At 42.9% G+C, this 15,645-nt stretch overlaps 1 protein-coding gene across 2 annotated transcripts; it reads right to left on the bottom strand.

Annotated features, from left to right (window-relative positions):
* Positions 1-624: 624 nt before the first annotated feature.
* On the bottom strand, positions 625-7,772 carry LOC136974373 (uncharacterized). 2 transcript variants are annotated; one of them, XM_067269224.1, is made up of 8 exons: positions 7,720-7,772; positions 7,050-7,100; positions 3,595-3,764; positions 3,321-3,512; positions 2,857-2,997; positions 2,613-2,753; positions 2,125-2,274; positions 625-1,863 (listed from the first exon to the last, which is right to left on the bottom strand). In XM_067269224.1, the coding sequence occupies exons 2-8, from the start codon at positions 7,060-7,062 to the stop codon at positions 1,792-1,794; spliced, it is 879 nt and encodes a 292-aa protein (XP_067125325.1). In that variant the 5' UTR covers positions 7,063-7,100; positions 7,720-7,772; the 3' UTR covers positions 625-1,791. The 2 variants fall into 2 exon arrangements, with proteins under 2 accessions (XP_067125325.1, XP_067125323.1); XM_067269222.1 differs by lacking the exons at positions 7,050-7,100; positions 7,720-7,772 and adding exons at positions 5,442-5,519; positions 5,612-6,004.
* Between the last annotated feature and the right edge of the window lie 7,873 nt (positions 7,773-15,645).

Genomic DNA, 15,645 nt, shown 5'->3' on the forward strand with positions numbered 1-15,645 from the left:
TAAATAGGGTAGAAGAATTTTCCCGTTTATTTACGAGTGTAAGAAAGTAGAAGCGCGTATTGTTATTTTAGCGATTGCCACTGCCGGTGGAGGAAGTAAAGAAGAAATTTCTTTCGTTTGTGACGTCGATATCTGTAAAAATAAAGAAAACGGAATTTCTTTGACTATAAAACTCTAATTTTCCGAAGTAGTTTCTCGCCGTTAGCGAATTTCCACGGGTAGAGAAGGAATCCGTTAAATATTTAAATTAAGCCGAATCTACGGACAGAGAATTGTAATTTCTGTATATTTAAACTGTTTATTTTTCCGGAAATCGTATTTATTTTAATGGAAGGGCAGGGTTCGGAACGTCCGAATAATGGCGCGATAACGGTTTATCGATCGACTCTTCGGAATTAAACGGCATCGATCCGACGTAACCGACCGAAGTGGGGAAATTCGTAATCGATGCCGGTGGCGCGGTTAATTACGACCGTTTCCCCCGGGCGCGGAATAACGTACGGCGCCACCGTCGAATCGGGCCGCGATCGACGGAACGGGTTTGCGCCCCGTCCGCGGCCGGGTCGGAGCCGTCTTAAACTATAAGCATCGAACGTTAAAGTTAATAACGACAAACACACGATATCAATTTGCAGTGCCCGAGAAAGGACATTTAATGAATGCGTTGGGAAAATCCACTACATAGGGAAGATGCAAAAAGCACTGACATTATCATCACTATTCGTAGGTTACACTACAGTCCTAGTTAATAAGCCAAAAGTTTTAATTTCCAAGATTCATATAATATTGAGATTGATATATCCGGTTTAGCTACTAATGTTTAATCGTACGTACATAAAACACTATTTTTTCACCATTTTTACCTTCGCTCTTATTGGCGTAAAACTAAGTCGAACATCATTATAATAGTACATTATAATAGCGTACAACCCTTCTTATTATTATTTTCGAAATTAACAGTTGTAGAAAAATATCGAGTAGCAATAACCTCTGAGCATGATATTCGTTCAACAGCAACAGACAAATGAAACTCCGCATCCCTGTGTTACACGTGATCTTTTAAGGCAAACCATCGATCGTTACATTCGTCTTTCTCGCAATCGTTGGTCCATTAGTCATTTTACAAAAAAAATTTTTACTTGGGCACTTGTGACACCGGGCCAAAAGCTGAATCGTAATGTACAAAAGATTGCGTATCGTGCGCAAATTAATTAATGTACAAGGCCTAAAGATATTCTAAATTTTTAATGTTTCGATACGGATGTAGAAAAGAAGGATTAAGACAAAAACCAACATAGGGGTAAATACGTTTCTTAGCCCGCGACGTTGTCAAAAAGACGACGACGTTAGCGCGTAGAAGGCCCTAATAACACCGACTCGAAACCTTCGATGATATTGTTACGAAATTCTTCGATTCTTAATTCTAATCGAGCTCGAGAATTACCGATCATGCAAGTCGGCAGAAAAACACACTTTTGCCACTCTCGATAGCGTTCAACGGATAGTGCTTTGACAAGATATACACAATCGACATCGTACCGCAGACGAAAGAATTTCTATATCCATCCGAGTAAACATTCACCATTATCACATAGAAGATACAGCAGTTTTGAAGAACTTTATCCACACGCACAAACGAAGTAGTAACCATAATAACATTGGGGCGGAGGGCACAGATATTCTAAACACTAAATTGATAAAATCAAGTGCCAGGGTGTAAACGATAAAGCCAAGTCCTAGGGCAGGGCTGCATATTCTCCTTCGGTGACAAACGAACGGTGCCACGATCTTCTAACCGGAGGTATTGGTTACTGCGACGGCGTACTGTGCCTTCTGTTGACGAACTTCTTCGATATGACGTTCCTAGAGGTGCAAATAACTCGATAAAACATCGGTAAATATTTAAACAATTATATAAATCGAATTAAGCATGCAGAAATGTGGGCAAATCCAAAGTTTCCATTCGATACTTTCTCCAAAAAGATAAGTTAATGGAAAGTGTAGGTAGCTTACAGACACGCGTGTTTTCTACAGATAGAGGGAGAATACATAGGCGGAGACTGCCGGTTAGACTGGGAAAGCGAGGAAGAAAGCTTAGCCCAATATATAATTGATTTGTCTTACGTGTTCCTGTAGCCTCTCCTGAAGAGCCTGTAGTTGAACGAGTCTCTTGGTTTCGGCTTCGTCCAATTTTCTGCAGATACGTTCCAATTTATCTCCGGTGTCCTTTTCGTTCAATTCGTTGAGCTGACGAACTTGAAGAACGTGCTTCCTCTGAGGTGCGCAATCGAGTGATAGAAATTTCTATGAGCTCGGCAATAGTTTTTAATAGTTTGATACGGGAATTTCGGAATAAATAGAACAAAAATAAAAATTAACTAGAAGAATTTAGAGGAGTGCGAAACGGTCCGTCGTCGCGAAAATTTTGGATTTACTGGGTCACGCGGCGAACGGTGGCGGTTTTAGTCGCACTCGGTCCTAACCGGCCCCGTCCTGCGCCTAAAACTGCCACCGACGGGGCAAGATCGGTCTCGGCTTATTTCGACGCGTTAAGACGAAAACAAAAGTCAATTTGATCTTAGCGTTCGAGTTACGCGGTCCGAAATACTTACGTGATCCTGCAGTTTTTCCTGGAGTTCCTTGACGATGGCGTCCCGTTTGTCCCGAGCGGCTTCTAGCTTTTTATTCATGCGCTCCCTCAAATTATCTACCTGCTCTTCGAATTGCTTTTTAACATCGGCTATGTGCTTATCCTTCGCAAACAAAACCCACACAAAACGTGCATAAAACAAAACATAAATAACGAAAATAAACAGAAAATAATAAAACCGGAGACGAGCCCGTATCGATACCCACGTGTTCACGTAATTTCTCTTGCAGAGCGTTAAGCTGGTTTAATCTCGCTTCCGTAGCGTTTTCCATTTTTCTCTCGATCGTTTGCAAAATGTCTTGCGCGTGATCATCCAGGAGTTTGCGCACTTCGTTCACGTGCAAATCCTTCCGACGTCAACGTAAACAAAACATAAAAGAAAAGAAAAGAAAATCAAAATTCTCGGCCCGGGCGGCCCGCGCCCGATCGACTTACCTTTCGCGCATTCTACGTACGTAGCCTATATACGCGTCGAGTGCACCGACGTTTCGTTCGCCGCGCCAGACGCGACGTGGTCGGTGCCGAGATTCGATCGTATTAAATCGATCCTTCGCGGCGCCCGACGCACGATTATCGCGTATCCGTGGAATATTTACGGTTTAAATTTAAAAAAGAAATGCTAAATAAATGCCGGAAAGCGCTTTAAGAACGGGTACCGGGGACGACTCACGTGTTCTCTCAATTTCTCCCGAATGGACTTCAAGTGAGCTTCTCTATTTTCTTTATAAGCTTCGGTCTTCTGTTCCAAAATCTCTCGAGCGGTCTGCATGAAGTTATTATTATATTCTTGTTTCTTTTGATTCACTTCGTTCAACCGGCTACGTTTTTCGATAAGCTGACTGAGTTTTTGAGCCTCGATGGACTAAAGACGGCGGAGGAGAGTTTTCCGTTAGAATTTCTGGTGGAAACGAAAAGAAAGAGAAAAGTGCGTAACGTCTACCGACCAGTCTTCTCTCTTCGGCTGCCTTCAGTTTATTCTGAATATCTTCGACGGACAAGTTGGTTTTAGGCGGAGAAGGTGGCCGCTGCGTGGGACAGTTCGAAGTCGGATCCGCCAGTAAGAGTTCGTACTTCATTCCGCCTTTGGATTGCTCGGATGCACGAACTTCGGTCGCTTTATTTAAGAAAGAAAATGCAATTATTAAAATACAGTTTAACTCGGGCGGGAAGGGACGGAATTAAGTCGTAATCGAGCCATTAAACCGACGTTACATTTATCTCCCTACGGGATTACCTTAGCGTAGGTAAAATCAATCGTTAATTACTCGGTAAATTTATAAAATAGAAATTGTCGGAAGCAATTTCGAACGCTAAGAACGGAGAAGGGCGCGTCGATGGGCGCGTCGATCCGGCGCGAATTCGGCATTTTCGTTCAGTCGGATCGACGATAAATTCGTTTATAGTAACGACCAGACGCCAATTATTCACCCACCGACTATCGATCGTAGCGTAATTCCGTCTTTACGCAAAAATATCGTTATAAATACGTCTTCTCCTAGAAAGTACTTGTACCCGACTAATTAAGTACTTGTCGATAGCGTTTTTAATTCCGGCAATAAAGAAAAATTTTAATAACTTGGCCGGAGGATAATTATTCGACGCGTGACCAATTGTAGAGAGAGGACGTTGAATTTTCTAATCCGAACGGTGACCTCGACGCCAGACCGTAAAGACGGTCGAAGGAACCGGCCGTCTCCGATCTAGCCATTACAGACTCCGGCCAGTCTAGCCGTATCGATTGGGATAAACCCTGCGGGTCGGATGACTCACCCGACGTGTTCCGATAGAATCGGCTCCGGCAAAAAGCGTTAATCCCGAGTAAATTATCCCCGTTTCCTCAAAACATCCGACGCCATCCAAAGAATTATCCGAATCTAACTGGAGATTAAAGGAGGAGTTAAAAAATAAAATAATAGAAAAATCTGAGCCGTTTCGCTCGGAAACGGCTTCTTTCCGGCTCCCCTTTCGGGGTTAAAATCGTCGTCTAGGCCGCGATCCCGTTAAGTTTCTAAGAAGAATGCCGACCGCCATCTTAACGACGGCGAAATAAAATGGAGAACGTTTTACTTTCGCCAGTAAATTGCCCGTTTTCTAAAGTAATATAAGTAAACGGGTGCCTAATTACGCGAATTATTATAAAGTACGGTACGAGCGTAAATATATTCGTTAAAAATAGTCCTTTGCCGGGCAATAAATAGACTCGATTGCTTTTAATTTAATGGCGTTAAGCGAATAATTAATCTATATACGAAGAGTTGCGTATGGACTTTTTCCGGAAAATTCGTCTAAAATAACGAAAATTGATTTATATTTGTGCGTATATAAATGGTGTATACCGTGTATACGTGCGTCATCCGTTAGGATGTGGCAAACGCCCAGAAGTTGCGGCGTATCGACGGAATTTATCGAACATTCGCTCGGTCTGGGCGATTTTCCCGCCGCCGCCCAAGCTTTCTTTTGTTACAATTCGGATAAAATTGCAATTTCTGAAAATTTCGACCGCTGCGAGAAATGCCGAGTCGATCGGCCCGAGAGAAAAGCCGGTATTTTCGCCCGGGCTGGCTGGAAGAACGGCCGAAAAAAAACAGAAAATGGAGGAATAACGATTCGGAATGATGTCACGGAAACGAAAGGGGCATGCGCCGACCACCGAAACACGTCGTTTTAACCCGATATACTTAACATAATATGACAAATTTCTGCCATTTTTCTTTAAAAAATGGCAAAAACGTCGATGGAAAGGGGAAATACTTAAATCGGAAAAAGAAGAAAAGATTAATTCGGTTCTTACCGAGAAAGACTACTTTTTTCGGCGGTCGAGTTTTCACAGTGGGAGCGTTGTTCTTTTTGGGGAGAGGTGGCTTTTTCTCTGCAAATCCGGTCGTCGGAAAGGAGTCAGATTTTATAAGAGACGGCGAAAGATCGACCTCTACCCTAAGTATAGCCTAACGATTAACTTACCTATGGCCGCAGCCTGACATGTTCGACAGAAACATTGCAGGACAGACTTACGAACGAGTTCTACGACTAGAGTTGTACCGACCATTATCTCGTGTTTGTTTCTAGATGGCTTTTATGTATCAAACGTTGCAGAAAATCCCTATTGCGATTCTCTCATCGCCTCCCTCGGAGTTCGGCTTGGCAGTAGAGCTGCTGAGTGTTGCGGAGTCGACACAGCACGCCCGGCAACTGCGGATAATATAGGAGGGGAGGGGAGGGTTCGACTTTTCTTATCGATCGGACCGGTCCGTTTCCCGCGGAGGGTGGAGGCAGTCGGAGACGGAACGAAGGGACACCCCTATATACTTATTGTTGCGGCAGCGGATGATTCAGCGTAAATGGTACCATCTCCGGCCATCTTTCGAAAAATTATTCTCTACGCTTTAATGCCGCGCGCCGTAGAGCCGGGCAGCATTTTCGGAAAATTCCCAGTCGCTTTCGGGAAATTAACGTTATGACTAATAAGAGGCGAGGTTTAACGGACGTTTAACGGTCCCCGCTGCGGTTTAAAGGGCAACGTTAGCACGACAAAAAGGTATGGACGACGTGACGTCACCAATAGCGTCACTTTGCCGATATCTTTGTCGACGTCACCCGAGAAGATCCATCGATCATAAAGCACGCTTTCCAGATTCGAATTAGCCCAAAACGTCCTTCCTCCGAAAATGTTTAAATATACATCTTTTTTAAGTATCGTATAAATATTAAAACTTTTTTTACATACAGCAAAATTATTCTATATATATATGTATATATATATATACACTTACACGTAGAGGGTAGTTTAAATCTTCCCATCCCTATTGGAATCTTTCCAATATACCCACCCCCGTCACGACACATTTTACGCTAGTTTTAATGTAACTTAAAACATTAATTATTATTATTCGAATTGCGGAAGTCTGGGATTTTTGGGAGGTTGCAATCGACGGTCGAAGCCGCATCGTCAATAAATGTACGAAGGTCGTTACTTAACCGTCGACATTAAAAATCGAAGGTGTAAATGACCGCCGGTGGAAGAATGCGCGGATCTCTCTCTCCGACAACGTGACACGGTGCACTTTTCACCATGGCAACAGACGGTCGTAACGTTTCTTAACTCGGGTCGATTCTCCATCTATATTCACTCGAATAAAACTCGATTCGAGCGCCCTAATTACACCATTTCGACCACCCCGTCCCCTCGGCAACCATCGAATTGGGCTCGTCCGGGGATCGGACCAGCCCAATTCGGCAGTCGAGATCCGGCGGCCGTATATAGTTTATATATTATTATTTTTTTAAATATCCCGCCGACGTCGAAACCGATGTACGGTGGCCTACTTCCGGACGATTAACGGGCGCCGTCGGATATTTAATCGTTAAAGAGAAAGAAGAATAATAATAAAATTTAACTTACGTTCTCCTGACATGTCGACGCTTCTTTTTCTAACGGAAAAGGCTGAAAATCCTGCATAAAATTAAAATATAAGATTTAGTCATTTTAATATTCTCCGATGCGGCGTTTCTCGGCCTTTTTTATATCGAACATTAAAATATTAGCTAGAAAGAGGACCGGCCATCTACTAGCCAGAGACGGTGTGGCCAGTCCCTCGTACCAGGCCCGTACCGCTTATATTTTTGTTAAATTAAATCTATATACGTATCGAAATACTCCGTACGAAAGCATTCAGGTGTTATTAATCTCCCGGTCTCCCAAAAAGCCGGGCACCCCGCGCATCGCGACCGACGCGACTAGCCGGGAATCGCCGCGCTAACGCGTGACGCGCGGTGTTTCCGGTGCCGCTTTCGCCTCTAGACTAACCAGAGGCTCGCCCGATGCCCGCAGTTTTACGGGACCCGAAACAATCTAAAGACTTGGTTCTATAAAATTAGGTTACGGGTATAACCTTCCGAAGAAAGGAAGAACGAAAGAAAAGTAGGGGCCCGCCGACCCATAAAATCGTCGTTGCCTTTCCCATTAATATAGGCTAATTATCGTTACTTTTAATTTAATAAGTCGAAAGAAAACTAATTTAAATTATAATTTACGCCTTATTTCTAAACATAAAACTACAAAATATACTTACTTTTACAATTATAACGCTCGGTTCTAGCGGCAAACGGTGTCGATTTAAATCTAAGGTACGGCCTTTTCTCTCGGTGTTTTATAATGCCCGCCACTGCACCACGTGACCCGAGATTTCGAATTTCGAAGCGCGCGCAAATCTCATTGGTTCGTTCGGACGGTATCGGCCGAGCGGCCAAAGATTTGAATTCGAAACAGGCCGATTAAACGCCGGATGAGTCAGACTCGATAAAGGAAGTCGTCTGACTTCTGTCGGTGACCTCGAAATCACGTGCATAAATATTATCTCGGAATTATTTTGTTCGACTGGAAGAAAACTTTGGAAAAACCGTCGATAAGCCGCCAACGTTGGCGTTTCGTTCTTTGTTTCTTCGACGTAGCGTATTAAAATACTCGGAACGAAAGTGTTTAAGTACGGCGTCGAATCATTTATTACAAAAGTCTTAGGCGAGATCGAAAGTCGGTTTGTAATTTCTTCTAAACCATCGACGCGCGGGACGGTGGAAAATTCGGTCGGCCGCGGACTACGTCGTTACTTTATTACTCGCCGACTCGGCAAAAATTGCTAGCGAAGGGTGCTCGACCCGTCTTCGGGCCGCCCGGCGCGGTCGTAAACTCGTATACGTAAATATTTACGCTTAATATAATCGCTAATAAGTTCCTTATATATTAAACTACTAAATTATGTATTTATCTAGCGAATAACCGTTGGATTCTTATCCAGAAACGACTATAAAATGCGTAGGTACTGGTTAAACGTGGGTGTCGTCAACCGTTGGTGTGACCGAGAAAAGGACTCTTAATACAATTTCCGAAAGAAGTTTCTTAATTTAAGACCGGTAAAAGTTATTCCCGTAGGTTTAAAAGCGTTTAAACGTCCGATACGGAGTCTTTCTGTAGAAACGGTGCGAAGAAAAATCACCCTCTAACTGCCGATAAGAACGTTTAGAATAAATAATATTAAAACGTGTGTAGAACGGATAATTTTGGGGCCGGCCAATTATTCTTTATAAAAATAGCCTAATAGGTGGCGTAAGTTTGCGGTACCGGTAGCGACGGTAAAGGAAGGAGACGTAGCCTAATAGCCGGTCGACAAACGGCTCCCTATCAAATTCTTTGTATCCTTAATTAATAATCTCCGGAGACGAAATATTCGTTCGATTAAATCGTCTACTCGAAAGCCTCGACCTAAGCCGAAAGGTGTAATAACGTCTCCTTACGTATCTAGTATCGAATTACATTACGCTTACGAGAATATTCGTCGTGCTAAAAAATAAAACTGGCAACGATATAAAATGGGGGGTTTTAGTGTTTTTTTAAAATTGATTTTAACCTATAAATCTGCACTCTTCCGTCTTTAGGAATCCGGAATTAGATTTAAATTATTGTTAGTATTTGTGCGAATAAGTTTTAAATAAAATTAATGTAGATTAGAACTTATTTCGACCGTTGAAGTCCGCGTAGACGAAGTAGCGAACCGCTTTGTTGCCACCCCGCCAGCGAATACCCTAAAAGGAAACTAGGAACACCTACGCCAGTGAGCGGAGGACGAAAGGTCACTCCACTATATCGCCGGTTAAAAATTCTTTTGTTTTCTTAACGTTCGGCTCTTTATATTAAAGAGGCGAATATAAAAACATTTAAATTTCTGCGTTCTTACAGCCGTCCGTTAAAATTAATTACGCGTACATTTTTCGGTCCTTCGTGTACAACGATGTACAGTACTTTCGGCAAACCTTTAATTACGCGCGCGATAGCCGATCGACCCTCCGACACGGAAAAAATGACTTACAAAACTCGCGCAAACATTTTTCAACGGATAGTTTACTCGCACCCCCAATAATTAGGCTTATAAAAGCGGATTGGCGGGCCACTAACGCGGTTAATATAACTCGATCGCCTCCCCGACGCGTACGACGAGGTACGGGACGAAAGGTGATCCGGGCGAACCCCCCTTTAACCCTACGCGTAATGAATGGACGACGTTTATCGAATGGCATCGTAAGCTATAAAATCGACTTTAAACTACTTAAAAGTCCTCACTTTTCGAAAATTTGATATCTTTTGTTTGTGGAAAATCCGAGAAAACCACTCGCGCCGCTTTGTTTCGTCGAACTCGTCTTTTTAGGAAATGTCCAACTAAGAATTAACCTCTTTCGAAAGGAGAATTTTTGATATATTAGGCCTATCCGAATCAATGTTTCCCATATATTAAGTTCGACGGAGTTTAACGTCACGTTTAAATCCCGTAATCGATCCTCTTCCTCGCGTAACAGTTGTTTAAACTATCAATTTTTTGCCCAATTTCGATGGAATTGTTAATCGATATTGCTAAAAATGTATCAATTATCCCGTTCTAACGCTACTACGAGGTTGTATACTTGGATAAATTTAAGAATCTCTCTACGTCGGACCTGGCAAGATTTTATACGGGTTATAAAATCGAAAGGCCTTACATTTTTTAAATTTGCTAGAAGGCAAAGTCTCGTATTTTATAACGAATCTCGCCTCTTTCGGGCCCTTTCGTTACGAAAAAAGACCCGAAATAATTGTACTCTATTTTTTTAAATTAAAGGTTTTTTCCATGTTTTAGATCGCGCCGGGCTTTAGGCGAGCGTCGACGCGCGTAATATAGTGTCCTTATCACACACGCGCGCAATTTCTCGGATCTGGACGTAAGGTAAACGAGCCGGCGACTTAGAACCCGACATTTTTGCGTCTGTCGATATTCGACCGAGGCCGAGACCGTAGTGTATTATAACCTAGGTCCGCGACGAGTCTAAAGGCCGGCGCGCGCCTTTAGCCCGTAATACGAGTATAAAGCGCCGTAACGCTACACTATTTAGCCAACGAATGCGGCGTGGAACGAACCGGGCTCCGCGTACCGCCGTAAGCCGTACGCGGGGCTTTTGTAACGTTATAGCCATATATATATTATATCGGCGCGTTCCGGTCTTAAGTCTACGGTGGCGGTTGGCGCGGAATTCTTCGACTTATGACGACGAGCCCGCGTTTGCGCGCGTCCGAGTCCCGGGACAAAAATTCTAAATGCCTAGACCTAAAACTGCGTTAAATTCTGTCTTAATACGCCAGAAACGCTACGGAACGAGTAATTCGTAATAAACGTTATCCGGGCTTTCTATAAGAGAATTCGCCTATATTGTATTTACAGTAGAGAGTCGTTAATCGGAACCCCGGTAATCGGAATCGCCGGTAATCGGAACGATTTTCAGTCGGACCGCGTCGTGCCGAATCGAACGTTTTTGATACCAGATTTACTTCTAAAGTATAATTTTCGTGTTTTTATATTCTTCGATATATTTATTTTGTTTGTACAAAATGCAGAAATAATTTTTAACGATACGATAGCCTCGATTATTATTATAAAAATTTTCGTTAAACTAAAAATCGACGAAAATTCGACACGAAGCGACACGCGACGGAGAAAAATTTGAACGTCGGACGGGTTAATGTATTTATTCGTACATAATCGGTAATCGGAACAAATCACTAATCCGAACAACCCCAGTCCCCGATTGATTCCGATTTCCGACTCTCCGCTGTATCTTCTAGGCGGAAGACGACGAAAGAAGGACGTAGAGAATCTGGATTTAACTTTTAAAGAAAAATATGTAGTTAAATCCCCCAGTATTTGTAAATTTCTTATTAAAAGAGGCCTTATATTCCTCGTATGTGAAAACATAGAGAGTATTATCGGGAGTAACGCCGAATCGAAATGATCTCTCGGCAGTTTATTATCGTTTACCGCACCTCGGCCGCGCTTTTACGACGAATGTCCGGTAGAATTCGGCATCGCTTTCCCGAATAACCCGTACGAAACGACGAGAATAACGGTCGCATGGTCGAAATATAAATCGAAAATCGTTCGTTCGATTTCTGCGCCGCGAACGTTCGCGGCGCAGAAATAGCGTAAAACGAAGCGTTTAAGCTTCGTCGCGGTCGTCCCGCGCCAAATCGGGACGGCGACCCTTACGATACGAAATTAAGAGAATTAATACGCCGATGGGCGAAGAGAGACGGGAACGGAAAGTTTGTCCGCGTTTATTATAATTAAACGAAATCGTCGTTAAATACGGCCGAGTGGCGTCCGGAGAGATAAACGGCGGTACCTTTAAAAGTTCGATTTGTATATTTTTGTACTTCGGAAAAGAATGGAATATTTCTCGCGAAATGTCGCCGCTACAAAGCGCGCGGGCGGGGGAATTTAGCGGAAAAAGTCAATAACCCGGCCGACATTCGAAACGTCGGCCCGAACGCCTTTTTTAAATACCAGTTTTTCTATTTTATTGTTTTTCGACGGTTCTCTCGCCGAGGAGGAACCCGGCGACGAAATTCCAGAAAACCAACGATTTATTAAGCGTTTATCTTTAGTCCGCATTTCGAAAGCGCTTACCGAATAAATAATTTCTTTAATATTTAAACGTTTATTTCTTTTATCGATTATTTTCTCGACGAGAAACCCGAGGATATTTAAAATTTTTAATTAATTCTTTGGCCATTTCGTCGCCCGTATTCGGCGAATATTTAAAAAGTGCGACAAATCGAAATAACAAACGGCTTATATTTTTGTTTTCGAAGTCTTTTCCGGCCGTAAAATAAATGCCGTCGATTATCGTCGTTTTCGGAATTTATTTTTATATTTTATCGTCGGCGAAAAGTGTAAAAGTTATTAGCGATAAACCGTAATCGAGACTCGACGGATTACGCGGAAATTGTTTATTTTCCGTAAATTTCGAAATTTTATTCGATTTACCGGCGGACGCGTACGACAAAATGGCCTTTTACGTCCGACCCGCGCCGTTTAAAGAACGATAAACTATTTGTTTTCCGCGGACGGCATCGATAATACGCGGCCGAACGGAAAAGTATTCGATAGGACCGACGGCCGAGGGCCAAATCGATTCGAATTTCGTTTAAATTACTTTCCGACGCCGATTTTCGTACACTCTCGACGTATTCGTAATTATATATAATTTACATTTGCGCCCGGTTTAAGCGTCGAAGTAATAGATATTCCGGAGTCGGGCGTTAAACGTTATCTTACGGTCTATCGGGGCGATTCGTCGGCTACTTTTAGCCCTCCTACGTATATTCGTAGGCGGCCGAAAGTTCTCGCCCGCGAACGGGCGCTTCGGGCCTACGCCGATAATAAATTACCCATCTTTTCGCCTTCGAGACGTACGAATTTCTAACGGGTGGCCCGAGGCGAATTCCTCTTTTCTCGGAGATCCCGGCGGGTTCGATCCGATTAGCTATAATCGACGTAACTAGGTTTTTCGTCTTTATTAACCCGGAACGGGTAAGATAAATACGAATAATAATAATACAAAAATACTGTACGAACCGTCGTTCGAAATAATCCGAGTCGATTTCGACCATCCACTCTAGAAAAGTTAAAGGTTAATCCGTCGATTTTTTGAACGCATTTTCCCGGCGCTCGCCTATAATTTTCTCGCGTTATCGTTTTAAAGGGCGAGGATTTAATCGGCCGCGACGGTAGCCAACGTCGAAGAGACGTCGGCGTGGAAGGTAACCGCGCGATTTTAATAAAGATTTTACGGCTTTCTTTCGTCGTCGAATATTAGAAACGGACGAAAATAACGACTCCGAAGACGACGGGGAATACGAAATATTCGACGGTATTCCGTCCGAGGTACTGTACGTCTCGTATTCAACTTTTGCGAATTTTTAGTACAAATGTATACGGACGCGACCGGAGAAGTCGATTTATCGACTCGTTAAGGAATAAAATACTAATTTTAAAACGTATTTACGTAGCCGGTTTATCCGTAGCCCGAAGAACACGCTTTATAATCCAATAAATGTAATTAATTATTCCGGAAAATTACATTCGTTTACCGTTTTGACGGAACTTTTCGCATATAAACAAAACTAATGCCGTACAGACGATATCTCGATTTTACCGTAATACCGAACGACGTCCCGGCTTAATATAAAGTCGCCGAAATTTAAAAAAGGGGAACGTCGTTTATACATTCGTCCGTTCGGAATTTAGATTATTACGCGTAAATTAACGCAATTTCTCGATTCTTTTCGAGAATCAAATAACGCGCGTAACGTTACCTCCGGCGAAGTTTTGGATTTCGCTACGGAAACACCCTCCCCGGCGGGTAACGCGGTTTATCTCGGACGGAAGACGACCGATCGTCGACTACGTCCGGTATTTTCTCCGTCCGGAATAATTCCCGACGATAAGATGCGATCGAACGCGACTACGACGAAATATAATAATAATTAATGGAGAAGTAAAAATGAAAAATTCGAGCCAAGACGACCGTTTATCTCCGTTAATAAGAAAATATAATTAAAGAAATATTTCCGTTATTTAACAAACTAACGTCGTAAATCTTACGCGGCCGAGACGTATTAACGCTATCCCGGACGGTCCTGGCGTATTTAAAAGTCTATATAAAATTTGGTTTTCTCAAAGGCGATTTGGCAAAGTACCGACCCGACCATCCGTAATTTACAACTATATAAACTAATCTTTCGAAGCTTTAACCGAGAGAATTGTACTACGATTTATAAATGCGCGTCGGATAATTTTAATATAAAATTAAGCGCGGCTATCGGACGAGATACGAAAGTAAATATAGCGCTACATTCGCGTTACCTACGAGTTACCCCCGTTTAAAAATCGATCGGGAGTGCGGCTAAGAACGAGCCTCGAAAGACGGTAACCGCGCGTTTTCGAAATTTTACGACCGAGAAATACCGGGAAAGAATCGCTAGCCTAGGTTTTAAACCGCGTGGCAAAACGGGTTTAGTCCGATTCGAATCGTCGTCTCGACGTTGGCGAGATGGCGGAAGAGAAGCCGTAGCGCGTTAAAACGGTTACGACTTTTCGAACGGCGTATCGCTTCTGGCCGCTATAAATAAATCGGATTCGAAATTACAAACTTCTCCGTCTTATATTACTAGAAAGATTGTTCTTTTTTCAAAAAACTCCGCGGTGGAATCGACGAAAATAAACGGTTGGCGTTTAAATTTAGACCAAGAAAGCGAGACGCGACTGCCGTTCGCCGTTGGCCGTTCGCCGGTGGCCGAAACGGGTTTACGTTCCGAGTTACGATAGAGACAAAATACTAGATCGTCGACTTTGCGCCAGACGGCGGTGCGATCGTCCCGTCGAAAATCTGCCATCGAATTCGAAACGTCGAAAGAATATAATTTCAAATTCGAAAGCGCGCGGTCGCTTTCCGCGTAACTGGAAAGTCGGTAAGCTCGACGCGGTAACCGAATCGATACGACGTACGGAAAAAAGTATCTAGCGTCCGTTTGTCGATTTTTAGACGTGGCCAGTCCCTTATAAACGAGCGATTATTTATCGCGGGCCGCAATTTTTTAATCAAATTTTAAACGTCGTTTAAAATGTACGCTCTCCGTCCGAAATTAGTAGCGTTTTGCCCCGCGCGTCGTACTTTTCCTTTAAGGGTCGATTTACACGCCACGATAAATTTTTGCCCGCGGGAAATCGTCGACCTCGTTTTAAACCGGCCGTCCGGACTCGTTGGTTAGTGGCGTGACCGTAACGCAAAAGTACCGTACGGTACGTTTCTCGGGAACGAATTTTCGCCGACGGTAAATTTTGTTTTCTAAGGAAATCGAAATAATCGGTAATTAATTATAATCGAATACGGGTATTTTACTTTATTTCTTAATTTTTATTATTATTTAATTATTTAATTAATATTCAAAAAAATTAGTTTCGTCGTCTATTAATTCTTTATAAAGTGTACGAAATTCCCCTTCTATCGACCTTTTTGTCCACGCTCGATGTACCCACTCGCGGCGCTTTCTCCATCGGATTTCTTTTTCCTCGTCCAAACGTATAGCTACGATAGCCAATTCTTGCTCGGAAACGGGGCCGGATTTACGTAAGGGC

Source organism: Centruroides vittatus, unplaced genomic scaffold (assembly GCF_030686945.1).
Source record: "Centruroides vittatus isolate TY-2023 unplaced genomic scaffold, ASM3068694v2 contig_349, whole genome shotgun sequence".
In the NCBI taxonomy this organism is placed as follows: Eukaryota; Metazoa; Arthropoda; class Arachnida; order Scorpiones; family Buthidae; genus Centruroides; species Centruroides vittatus.